The sequence below is a fragment of the Macaca fascicularis genome, chromosome 7, assembly GCF_037993035.2.
Source record: "Macaca fascicularis isolate 582-1 chromosome 7, T2T-MFA8v1.1".
In the NCBI taxonomy this organism is placed as follows: domain Eukaryota; kingdom Metazoa; phylum Chordata; class Mammalia; order Primates; family Cercopithecidae; genus Macaca; species Macaca fascicularis.
Window position 1 is genome coordinate 118,117,124 of NC_088381.1, and position 13,537 is coordinate 118,130,660.

At 39.7% G+C, this 13,537-nt stretch overlaps 1 protein-coding gene across 5 annotated transcripts in view; it reads right to left on the reverse strand.

Moving 5' to 3' along the window:
* Positions 1-13,537, reverse strand: part of SOS2 (SOS Ras/Rho guanine nucleotide exchange factor 2) — a 114,675-nt gene that overhangs the window by 66,120 nt on the left and 35,018 nt on the right. For 4 of the 5 annotated variants that reach the window (XR_012415771.1, XM_065548783.2, XM_065548785.2 and 1 more), the window contains one exon: positions 1,975-2,178. Coding sequence is in view for 4 of the 5 variants with exons in the window: in XM_065548783.2 (XP_065404855.1) it covers positions 1,975-2,178 (204 nt within the window). In the remaining variant the exon portion in view is untranslated. Of the gene's footprint in view, positions 1-1,974; positions 2,179-5,501; positions 5,610-13,537 lie in introns of all 5 variants that reach the window. The other variant, XM_065548784.1, reaches the window with a different exon arrangement.

Below are 13,537 nucleotides of genomic sequence, written 5' to 3' on the forward strand. Positions count from 1 at the left end.
TATTTTACTTAAAGCTAAAAAATTTATAATAGATACAGAGATAGAAAAGGGATTCTCTCTTCCATCTGACCCTTTAGTATTAAAACAGACATTTTCTGTCATATCAGCACTAATCCAGTGAAAAGAGATCCATAAAAATTAATTCCTGAGGAATGAAAATGGATGGGACACAGAAAAGACAAAGATAACAATAGCTGCCAGCATTTATTAGGTTTTTATTCTTCATACCACTAGAGACAAAATCCAATTATAATGTGGTAGAAAAGAAGCCACATTCAAGATCAAGCTCTATAACTAACTTGATTAAGATGTTAATTTCCAGCTGGGCACAGTGGCTCAAGCCTGTAATCTTAGCACTTTGCGGGGCTGAGGACGAAGATTGCTTAAGCCCAGGAGTTCAAGACCAGCCTGAACAACATAGCGAGACCTCTAACTATATTTAAAAAAATAGTAATAAGGTCAATCTTCTTACAAGTAAAGTAGATATGATAATATCTGCCCAATCTATCCCTCAGGATTGTTATAAGGATCAAATAAAATAGATCAGTACTTTGAAAAACATAATGTTCTGACTACTTACGATAGTACTCCCAGTGGGAATTATTATAAACATTGTTAAACTAAACATATATCCAAAAGAAAAAACCTAATGGCCAACTAAAACACTTCCAATTATCATTTAAACTCATCCTTTTGGAAAAGAAAAAGAAAAGCTAAATCTGTTCCTAACTTTAAATACTCAGCCACCTGTGTCTGAGTTCACTGTTATTTACTCACATTATAGTTATTTTGTGGAGGAAGTTAGGAGGTAAGAGACAAATAAGACAAAGGTTAAGTATCTTTTTTTGAGCTGAGGTCTTACTCTGTTGCCCAGGCTGGAGTGCAGTGGCATGATCATGGCTCACTGAAGTCTCCAATTCCTGGCTCAAGCAAACCTCTCACTTCAGCCTCCCCAGCAGCTGGGACTACAGACATGTGCCACCATGCCCAGGTAAGTTTTAAATTTTTTTGTAGAGACTGGGTCTTGCTCTGTTACCCAGGCTGGTCTCAAATTCTTGGCCTCAAGCAATCCTCCTGCCTCAGGTTCCCAAAACAGCTGGGATTACAGGCACGAGCCACTGCACCTGGCCAAGACTAATTACTTTTAAAGTGTGGGCCAAACATACAGATATGGAAAAATAAATCATGTGATAAAGAAAGAAAAAAACCTTTTTTGTTTGTTAAACATGGCATTCTGCATAAACTTTTATTTTTAAAAGTTCCACTGTTAAAACTTTATTTTTTTTAACCCCATATATTCTGAGCTTCAAACTAAAACTTTAAACTACTGCCTTAAGGTACTTACCAAAAGACAGAAAAATGCAGAGGTCTTTCTTTCCTAGACCATACATCTTTTTCACCAACTCCAAATGAATGACTCTAAATATCAGATTCCGCATAGAGGAAAACGATTTCACCCCAGTATAAATATCTTTCTAATTTTGTGCCTAATTTTCATTGTCACTGTACCTATTATATTACTATAACAATTCACATGTTTATAAAGCCCACAAATACATAAAAGTATTTTTTATGTACTCATAAAGTATTTAAAGTTACTATTTATGGGCTGGGTGCAGTGGCTCATGCCTGTAATCCCAGCACTTTGGGAGGCCAAGGCAGGTGGATCACTTGAGGTCAGCAGTTTGAGACCAACCTGGCCAACATGGAGAAACACCATCTCTACTAAAAATATAAAAAAATTAGCCAGGTGTGGTGATGCATGCCTCTAATCCCAGCTACTCAGGAGGCTAAGGCAGAAATCGCTTGAACCCAGGAGGTGGAGGCTGCAGTGGTGCGAGCTGAGATCACGCCACTGCACTCCAGCCTGGGCGACAGAACAAGACTCTGTCTCAAAAAAAAAAAGTGACTATTTATGATTTTAAGCTATTTTTTTGGGGGTACACAGAATTTCAAACCCAAAAAGGTACTTACAGAAGGTTTAAACAGCTTTCTATCAGAAAGAAAGGCTTCTCGAAACACTTTTATGATCATATTTAATTCCCGTAGATACTGTCTTTCTTCTGCGATTTCAGTTCTGACAAGATCATAGTAGTTTAATTCACCGGAAGAACTAGGTTCATCTTCACAGAGAGAAACCAAGCCTATATCATCCTGATCAAACATGTCCATCAAAACCTGAGAAACAGAAATCAATAATGTTGATTTGTTTTATTTTCCTTATTTTTATAAAAACTGCCTCAAAGTACTTGAAATCTATACGTTATTAAACAGGGCTGGGAGCTGTAATCCCAGCTCCCTGGGATTTTGGGAGGTTGAGGCAGGAGGATCACTTGAGGTCAGGAGTTCCAGGCCAGCCTAGCCGACATGGTGAAACCCTGTCTCGACCAAAAATATAAAAAATTAGCCAGGCGTCATGGTGGGCGCTTTAATCCCAGCTACTTGGGAGGCTGAGGCAGGAGGATTGCTTGAGCCTGGGAGGTCAAGGCTGCAGTGAGTCATGATCACGCCACTGCACTCCAGTCTGGGTGACAGAGCAAGACTCCATCTCACACACACATACACACACACACACACACACACAACATTATGAAACAACAAGAGTTGTGCGTATTATAAGTAAATTTATATGAGAAAACCTAGAATAAAAGGAAAACTGAAGGTGGGAAATGTTCAAATAAAATCAAATAAAATATGGCAAAATAAATATTTCTGGAGATATGAACTAATGGTGAAATATGTACTAATACATATGCATATGTATGTGTATATATGTGTGCTATAATACACACACACACACACACACACAAAAGAGAAAAAAAAAAAAAAAGCCTGTTTTTGGGGAACAATAATCTGAGCCAAAACTCCCAGTTCAGCCACTACTTGACTATGATTATGAACACATTAATTCTTTTGAAAGTCATATTCCTTATGTGTGAAATGTAACTGATAAGAGTAATTCACTGTAGTAATGTATATAAAATGCATACTACTATGTCTAGCAAATAGTAGGAATTCAACATAGTAGTTCCTTGCCATAGTATAAGGATGATAGTATATATTTAAGTAGGGTTAAAAGGAGAAAAGTGAAATGCTACTATGGTAGAGGCACACGATAGATCAGTGCGATGCATTTCTGATGCACATTTACTACAATGACCACTGCTATTATGTTCACTTGCTAAACCCAAACATCCCACAGATGCTTAAATTGTTGTAGCGACCACTTCTTTCAGAAATAGTAAAGATGCTACCACAGACTCAGGTCAACCAACAGGCAAGAACTAGCTGTAAATCAACAGAAACAGCCGGGCGCGGTGGCTCACGCCTGTAATCCCAGCACTTTGGGAGGCCGAGGCGGGCGGATCACAAGGTCAGGAGATCGAGACCACGGTGAAACCCTGTCTCTACTAAAAATACAAAAAATTAGCCGGGCGCGGTTGTGGGCGCCTGTAGTCCCAGCTACTCGGGAGGCTGAGGCAGGAGAATGGCGTGAACCTGGGAGGCGGAGCTTGCAGTGAGCCGAGATCGCGCCACTGCACTCCAGCCTGGGCGACAGAGCGAGACTCCGTCTCAAAAAAAAAAAAAAAAATCAACAGAAACAGAAAGATGACTATATATATATATATATATATATTTTTTTTTTTTTGGTGAGACAGAGTCTCTGTCACCCAGGCTGGAGTGCAGTGGTGTGATCTCGGCTCACTGCAACCTCTGCCTCCCAAGTTCAAGCAATTCTCCTGCCTCAGCCTCCTGAGTAGCTGGGATTACTGGTGCATGCCACCATGCCTGGCTAATTTTTTTTTCTATTTTTAATAGAGACAGGGCTTCTTGGCCAGGCTGTCTTGAACTCCTGACTTCAAGTGATCCACCCACCTCAGCCTCCCAAAGTGCTGGGATTACAGGTGTGAGCCACCGTGCCTGGCTGTGACCATACATTTAAAAATTAATAATAGTTTTTTTTAAAAATGATTAGACCTAGTTAATTATATATTTATATATTTAAAACTGATTGAAAAGCACTCAGAGAGTTCAGCTAAAAGGTATACCCTGAAAAGGAAACTCCAAAAAGTAAAAAAACTTCAAAGGGATGAGAGGAAATTCTGACAACACTATAACAGATATTCATTCGTTCATTCTGAAAAACATCTATTGATCACCATAAACTGTATCACACGTTGGTAAAATACGCTAATAAAGTAAACAGGAACTCTGCCCTCCTAATCTTTTTGAATCTAACTCAGAAATATCTTATAAGCATCTTTTAAATCTGGTCAGCTCTCTCCATCTTACTGCAGGCTTTAGATTACTCTACTAAACAATCACCATCTCTTACAAGGATACACAAGTTTCATAATTTGATCTGCCTGCCACAAGTCTTCCCAACCCGAGTTCTAAAATCATGTTACTAAAAATAAATGATACATAAAAATGATACTGGATTTCATTGCCTTCTACATAAAATCCTAACTTCTTTAGGATAAAGGCCATTCATAATTTAACTCCAACCCACCTTCCTAATCTCATGTTCTGTGACACTCTCAAATCCCTCCCTTCCCCAATGCTTGCTTCATGCAATACACCTTCCTGTCATTGAAGACCATCATCCCCCCTTCCCAGCCACTTTTAACTTTAAAGAAACCAGTATGGCTACACAGGGAATTTGGTGATGAAATCTGATTTCAAACAGACATGCAAAATAAAGGAAGGCATGAGACATAAAAACACACAGAAGAGCTACCACCCTCTTCACTTCCCCACCAGAGACCCTTTTAGAGTAGGCCATACTTGCTAGCTATAACTTCTTGCTCCCATTCACTTAGCAAGCCCGTTACTATATTGAAACTGCTCTCACTATTGATCTAGTGTCAAATCTAATGGCGTGTTTTAGTCTTCCTACTTGTTTTCTCTAGTTTTTGACACAGCTGACCATTCTCTAATTCTTAAAACTCTTAACTCTCAGGGTGAGGCATGGTGGCTCATGCTTACAATCTCAGCACTTTGGGAGGCTGAGGCAGGAGGATCACTTGAGGCCAGGCATTCAAGACCAGCCTGGCCAATACAGCAAGATCCTGCCTCTACCAAAAGTAAAAAAAAAATAATAACCAGGCATGGTAGTAGACACCTGCGGTCCTAGCTACTCTGAAGGCTGAGGTGAAACACTTGAGCCCAGGAATTCGAAGCTGCAGTGAGCTAAGATCGTACCACCACATTCCAGCCTGAGTAACAGAATGAGATCCTATCTCTAAATAAGAAAAAACACATATAAACCCCCCCCAAACAATTTTTCTCTTCTTGGCTTCTGATATACCATCCTGTCAGTGGGGCCTCCTTCTCTATGACTTACCTTCTCTACCACCCATTCCACGGTTCCAGTCTTAAAACTCTTTTGGTCACATAATACCAAAGTTCCTGAATTTAAATGCTACAGGGGTCAGGCAAGTAACATTATAATATACAAGGAGCAGTGGGAATTATGGCAAACCGTAAGGTACACGCACCTAAAGAGGAAGTGTGCCGCTCAGTGCCAGCTATTTTCTGTTAGGCATTCTGATTTTCTTTTTTCATGAAAAGTCTGGGATTTACATTTTTATGTACAACTTTTAGATCTGTAAATATAAATAGATGGCAAATAATTCAAAAATTTAAAAAACAAACCTGGAGACCCTATTCACTAGAAGGTCACCAGTCTGAAATGTCTGCTACACTGACAGAATGGTATATCATTCCTTAGAGTGAGCTCATTCCCTTAAATGATTTCCAATTACTATCTAGATGATAATGACTCCTCAGTGTTTATCTGTAGCCTCAGCATCTCTCCGGATCCTAGACAAATGTTACCAAAGGCTCGCTAGATATCTGCCTGTCTTAAAAAACCTGTATGTGTACACTCTCAGAATCACTAATAAACAGCATCACCTACTTGGTCTTCATAACTAGAAAACTTGTCCATCACCTTAGACTTACCACTTTTCCAACTTCTCTCCTGTATCCAAACAGTTCCCAAATCCTGTTGACTCTAACTAAGAAATATCCCTTACATCTGGTCAGTTCCCTCTATTTCCCTCTGTCTAGAATGTCTTCTCTTACTTCCTCTTCCCTCCCAACTCTCATTTATTCACCTAACCAATCTCTACCCATTTTTTCACCACTTAGCTCAAATACAATTTTTTTGGATAGCTTTTCCAAACTCTCCCTGACTCCCTACCAGAATCTCTTCCACTAGCATTAGCCCTTGATTAGCAACTTTCTCTCTTTCCTGTAGAAGCACCTAATGTATAAAGTCATCCCTTGGTGTCTGTAGGGGATTGGTTCCAGTACCCACCCCATACCCCCACAATCCTCAGATACTCGAGTTCCTTATATAAAATCACATACTATTTGCATATAACCTACACACATCCTCTTGTCTACTTAAATCATCTCTAGATTACTTGTAATATCTAATACAATGCCCACATGTCACTTCATTCACATAGATTAAATGTAGCACTCAGCTCATAGCAAATTCAAGTTTTGCTTTTTTGGAATTTTGTAGAATTTCTTTTTCCTGAGTATTTTTTATCTGTGGCTGGTTGAATCCATGGATACAGAACTCATGAATACAGAGGGCCAACTGTATTAAAATTTCTGTTCTATCTTTTCTCCTACTAAATAGTAACCATCTAAAGATAAAACACAGTGCTTTCGTCTTAAAATCCAAAGCACCTGACACACGGTAAATACACAAAAGATAACTGTTTAAACAGCATACATGTAGTATATGTATTTATAAACTATTAGACATGTAAAGCATTTTTTGGTCATGTTTATAGCATGAACAATAAAGTAGAGTCAGGCTAGATGCAGTGGTTCACATCTGCAATCCCAATACTTTGGGAAGTTGAAGTGGAAGGACTAGTTGAGCCCAGGAGTTCAAGACCAGCCTGGGTAACAAAGAGAGACCCAGCCTCTACAAAAAAATTTTAAACATAGCCAGGCATGGTGTTGGTTCAAGCCTGTGGTCCCAGCTACAAAGGAAGCTAAGGCAGGAGGATCACTTGAGCCCTGGAGGTTGAGGCTGCAGTGAGCCATGTTCACACCACCACACTCCAGCTTAGGTGAGTCCTGTCACCAAAAAAAAAAAAAAAAGAGAGAGAGCGAGCGAGCTAGCTCTTGAAACAGATGGAGTAATACTACCATGAAAGAGAAAATATATTCATACCCCACTCCTGGTAGCTTCAGATTTTTCTGGCCAGGCATGGGTGGCTCACGCCTCTAATCCCAGAACTTTAGAGGCCAAGGTGGATGGATCACCTGAGGTCAGGAGTTTGAGACCAGCCTGCCCAACATGGCGAAACCCTGTCTCTACTAAAAGTACAAAAAATTAGCCAGGCATGGTGGCATGTGCCTGTAATCCCAGCTACTCAGGAGGCTGAGGTGGGAGAATCACTTGAACACGGGAGGCAGAGGTTGCAGTGGGCAGAGATTGTACCACTACACTCCAGCCTGGGCAACAGAGCAAGACTCTGTCTTTAAAAAAAAAAAAAAAAAAAAGGCCAGGCGTGGCTCACGCCTGTAATCCCAGCACTTTGGGAGGCCAAGGCAGGCAGATCACTTGAGGTCAGGAGTTCGAGACCAGCCTGGCCAACACGGCAAAACCCTGTCTTTATTAAAAATACAAAAATTAGCCAGGCGTGTGGCAGGTGCCTGTAATCCCAGCTACTCAGGAGACTGAGGCAGGAGAACTGCTTGAACCCAGGAGGCAGAGGTTGCAGTGAGCCAGCATCACTCCATTATACTCCAGCCCGGTCGAGAGAGCAAGAGTTTGTTTCAGAAAAAAAAAAGTATAATTCAATAGGTTAAAAAGAAAATACAGAATTCAACTGCTAGTACATCTAGATCTGGTGAACTAAGTTTCTTCAGAGCAGCTTTGTGACCTCTTATTCTCTCATTTTTTTTTTTTTTGTCCTCTATTGCCCAATGGCACAATAGCTCACTACAGCCTCAATTTCTCAGGCTCAAGCAATCCTCCCACCTCAGCCTTCCAAGTAGTTGGATGCACCACCATGCCCAGCTAATATTTTTTTTTATTTTTAGTAGAGATGAGGTCTTGCTATATTCTCCAGGGTGTCTCACCTTTCTTTCTTTGTTTCTTTTTCTAAATTTTTTTGTAGAGATGAAGTCTTGCTGTGCTGCCCAGGCTGGTCTCAAACTCCTGGGCTCAATATATCCTCCTGCCTCAGCCTCCTAAAGTGCTGGGATTACAAGCGTGAAGCACTGTGCCTGGCCTTTACCTTGCCTACACATCAATTTCCTTCTTAAGCATTTATATGTTCAACTTTTCCAGTTTAAATACTATTTTCCTTAATAATGACATATATACTAGAACTTAAATTCTATGGTTCTTTCCTATGATCATCTAATTCTCAGCAATCTTTGATATGCTAGAATACCTCATATAGTCAAATGTTGCTTTTATTTTTAAATGTAAAGAAATAGGTCTGGTTTCAAGTTCTCTGTCTGGCAAATTAAAGATATCCCTAGAAACCATGTATTCAAATAATTATTAAACAGATGGTTTGTGAGCTCTTGAACTAGTGATCTCTAGAAATCAGTTTGGATATACTAAGATCACATCATGTCATACAATCTCATTACTTATGGTTACATAACTAGACCCACAAATCAAGTCATCTGGATTTTTTTTTTTTTTTTTTTTTTGAGACATAGTTTCACTTTGTTACCCAGGCTGGAGAGCAGTGGCACTCAGCTCACTGCAACCTCCGCCTCCCAGGTTCAAGCAATTCTCGTGCCTCAGCCTCCTGAGTAGCTGGTATTACAGGCAACTGCCACCGTCGGCTGATTTTTTGTATTACAGTAGAGATGGGGTTTCACCATGTTGCCCAGGCCGGTCTTGAATTCCTGAGCTCAGACAATCTGCCAGTCTTGGCCTCCCAAAGTGCTAGGATTACAGGCGTGAGCCACCACGCCGGGCCAAGTCATCCGGATTTTAGCTAAGCATATGACAGTCTCTTGTGACAAATAGGGGATCATGACAGGAATGTCTGAAACAAGGACCAGCAAACTACCAGCCAAATCCAGCCCACAGACTGTTTTTGTAAACAAAGTTTTGCTGGAACATAGCCCACGCTAATTCATTTATGGCTGCTTTCATGCTACAAGGGCAGAGATGAGTAGATGCAAGAAAGATGTATGGCGCACAAAGCCTAAAATGTTTATCCCCTGGGCCTTTATAGGTAAAGTTTGTTGACCCATGAATTAAACAAAATGTGAAATAATAGCTAATAAAAGGTAATAATGAAGAAAAGTGGTAACTTTTAACCTAGAAGAATGCCACTAATAACATATGCTAGAAATCTCATTTTTTATATAATCCTTTTCTCTCTCTCTCTCTCTCTCTCTATATATATATATATATATTTTTTTTTTTTTTTCTTAAGATAGAGTATTGGCTGGATGCGGGGGCTTACACTTGTCATCCCAGCATTTTGGGAGACTGAAGTGGGTGGATCACCTGAGGTCAGAAGTTCAAGATCGGCCTGTCCAACATGGTAAAATCCCGTCTCTACTAAAAATACAAAAATATTAGCCAGGCATGGTGGCAGGCACCTGTTATCCCAGCTACTTGAGAGGCTGAGGCAGGAGAATCACTTGAAACTGGGAGGCGGAGGTTGCAGTGAGCCAAGATCATGCCACTGCACTCCATCCTCGGCGACAGAGCAAGACTCCGTCTCAACAAAAAATAAATAAATAAAATAATATGGAGTCTCGCTCTGTCACCCAGGTTGGAGTGCAGTGGCACGATCTCGGCTCACTGCAACTTCTGCCTCCCAGATTCAAAGGCACCTGGCCTTTTCAACATTTTTACTAAATAATTTTAATTCAAGGTTTATCAGATCTGTACACATTACAAAAACGTGGGAAGAGTACCTAAAATGCTGAATGAAAATTCAATTTTTAAAATATCTACATGTGCTGGAACATAACCTCAATAACAGTATGAAATTTTCTAGGGATAAATTCACGTTCATTCTTACAATAACAACAAAAAATCAACAGCACAAGTTGGAGAAATCAAAGACTTAACAAAATGGTACTTCACGTGGAACAGTCCTCGGGAGTTTAGAAATCTGCAGACTCAGTAAGTACACAGAGTAACATGGTGCCAAAATATTAATGCTGAAATTATTAAAGAATAGCATATAGAATAAAGGATACGTACATGCATTTCAATATACTCTGTTGCTCAGACCAAATCTGGACTATTGTCTTCAGTTTTAGAAATCAGTCTAAAAGCAATATAACAAGGGGATCTGAAAATCCTGCCACATGATTTTTTAAAACTCTGAAAAGGTGGAGATTTAGGACACAGAAAAATGCTTCAAATAAAGGAATGACTTATTAAAAAAAAATAGTTTATGGCCTGGTGCAGTGGCCCACATCTGTAATCCCAGTGTCTTGGGAGGTTGAGGCAAGAAAATCACTTGAAGCCAGGAGTTCCAGACCGGCCTGGGCAACATAGCGAGACCCTATTCCTACAAAAATTTAGAAGTTAGCTGGGCATGGTGGCAGATGCCTATAGCTCTAGCTACTTGTGAGGCTGAGGCAGGAGGATTGCCCGAGCCCAGGGGTTTGAAGCTGCAGTGAGCCTGGGTGACAGAAGGAGACTCAAGCTCTCAAAAGCAAACAAGCTGGTGGCTCACGCCTGTAATCCCAGGACTTTGGGAGGCTGAGGCGGGCAGATCACGAGGTCAGAAGTTCGAGACCAGCCTGACCAACATAGTGAAACCCCGTCTACTAAAAACACAAAAATTAGCCAGGCGTGGTGGCGGGCACCTGTACTCCCAGCTACTTGGGAGGCTGAGGCAGGAGAATTGCTTGAACCTGGGGGGCAGAGGTTGCAGTGAGCTGAGATCACGCCACTGCACTCCAACCTGGGCGACAGAGCGGGACTCCATCTCAAAAAAGAAAAACAAAAACAAAAAAACAAAAAAACAAACAACAACAAAAAATGCACATGTGTTTTCACTTACATGTGGAATCTAGAACAAACTCATAGAAGCAGAATAGAATGTGGTAACCAGAGGCTGCAGGGTAGGGGGACAAAACCTCAATTAGGAGGAATCGGGTCTTTTTTGTAAGATTTATTGCACAGTATGGTGAATATAGTAAATAATAATGTATTTACATTTCAAAATTGCAAAAAGTAAATTTTTTTGTCATTTCAATTTTCGAAAGAAAGTTTTGTGGGTACATAGTAAGTGTATATATTTAAGGAGTAAATGCAGGCATATAATGCATACATCAGAATAAAATGGAGTCTCCATCACCTCAAGCATTTATCCTTTCTTTGTGCTACAAACAATCCAATTATACTCTTTTAATTGTTGTAAAATATACAATAAATTATCGTTGACTGTAGTCACCCTATTGAGATATCAAATACTAGATCTCATTCATTCTAACAATATTTTTGTACCCATTAACCATCCCCATTTCCCCAACTCTATCTACCCTTCCTAGCCTTATAACCATCATTCTACTACCTAAGAGTAAATTTCAAATGTTCTCACCACAAAAAATAAGTACTTGAATAAATGTTAATTAACTTGATTTAATTATTCCACATTGTCTTTGTAATCATAACCTTACCTTGTACTCCATAAATATATACAACTATAATTTGTCAATTTATAATTTAATAAATTAATAAATAGGAAGGAGAAAAGAAAAGAAAGTGCTCAAATAGACAGGAACAGAAAAACCAAGCTAGGGCTCCTAATAACCAAATCTGGAACAACCGAAACTTTTTTTTTTTTTTTTTGAGACAGAGTGCAGTGGCATGATCTCAGCTTCATGTAGCCTCAATCTCCCGAGCTCCAGTGATTCTCCCACCTCAACCTCCCAAATAGCTGGGACTATAGTTACAAGCACACGCCTGGCTAATTTTTTTTCTTTGTAGAGACATGTTGCCCAGGCTGGTCTCAAACTCCTGAGCTCAAGCGATCCACCTGTCTCGGCCTCCCGAAGTGCTGGGATTATAGGCATGAGCCATGGTGCCTGGCCTGCAACATCTAAATAATGAAGGAACAGATTACGACCCATTGAATAAAATAATAATTCATTAGTCTATATTAAGATAAACAAATTTGAGTGTGATGAAGAATAAGATACGCAGTTTCAAAATACTCCACAAAATGTTCATTTATTAATTACAAAAGAGAAAAGAGTAACTTCACAGATGAGAAGCCTGGCAGATAATTCCCTAATCAAGTAATCAGTCAACATCACCACTACTAATGAGACACAACGAAATCATGTGCCTGTGTGCCATCTGAGAAAATGCAATGAGAAGAACACAGCACAATTTCTATGATATTCCTGCCAAAGAAGACCATTACCTGATTCTAACCAAGAGAAAACAACAGAGAAAACCTAAATTGAGGGACGTTCTACACAATAACTGACCTGTAACCCTCAAAAGTATAAAAGTTATAAAACTTAAGGGAGGAGAGTTGATTCTAATGTCTCTCTCCCCAACCATGGGATTACACTGCAGTGGTCCCTGTACCTATTGCCATGGCCTCCCTTGAATAAAGTCAACTTTACTATCTTTTTTTTTTTTGAAACAATGTCTTGCTTTGTTGCCCAGGCTGGAGTGCAGTGGCCTAATCTCAACTCACTGCAAACTCTGCCTCCTGGGTTCAAATGATTCTCGTGGCTCAGCCTCCTGAGTAAGTAGGATTACAGGCATGTGCCACCATGCCCAGCAACTTTTTTTGTATTTTTAGTAGAGACGGGGTTTTGCCACGTTGACTAGGCTGGTTTGAACTCGACCTTAAGTGACCTGCCTGCCTCAGCCTCCCAAAGTGCTGGGATTACGGGTGTGATCCACCATGCCTGGCCTGCTTTGCCATGTTTAAAAAAAAAAAAAAAAAAAAAAAGTTAAGGGAAGAATGAGGAATTATTCCAGACTGAAGAGGATAAACATACATGACACATAAACAATGTATGCTTCTGGAATGAATGGTTTTGGTAAAAACATCATTAGGATATGTGACAAGACATGAATGATGTTTGAAAGTTAGATGGTAAAATGTATTAAATGTATTCATTTTCTGGATTTTGACTGTCAGTCATACTGTGGTAATGTAGCAGAATGTTCTTGTTTATAAGACACACTATGTTGGCAACTTACTCTCATATGGTTCAAGTGGCAAGGGCGTACTTTTTGTTATACTTTCAACTTTTCTATAAGTCTAAGATATTTTCAAAGTTAAAAAAAAAAAAAGTAGCCATAATTTTAGAAGTCAAAATAGAGATAACAAGGAATTGCAACCACAATGTAAGTGAAAAGTCATTTCTGAAATTATGGAATCGTACAATGGGTCTCAGTCATTATAACTGCACATCAGAATTACCTGGAATGCTTTCAAAGAACACTGAGGTTTGGAGATCCAATCCAAGCCAATTAAATATCTGGGGTGATATGCAGGCATCAGCATTCTTTAAAAGCTTTCTATTAATTCTGATG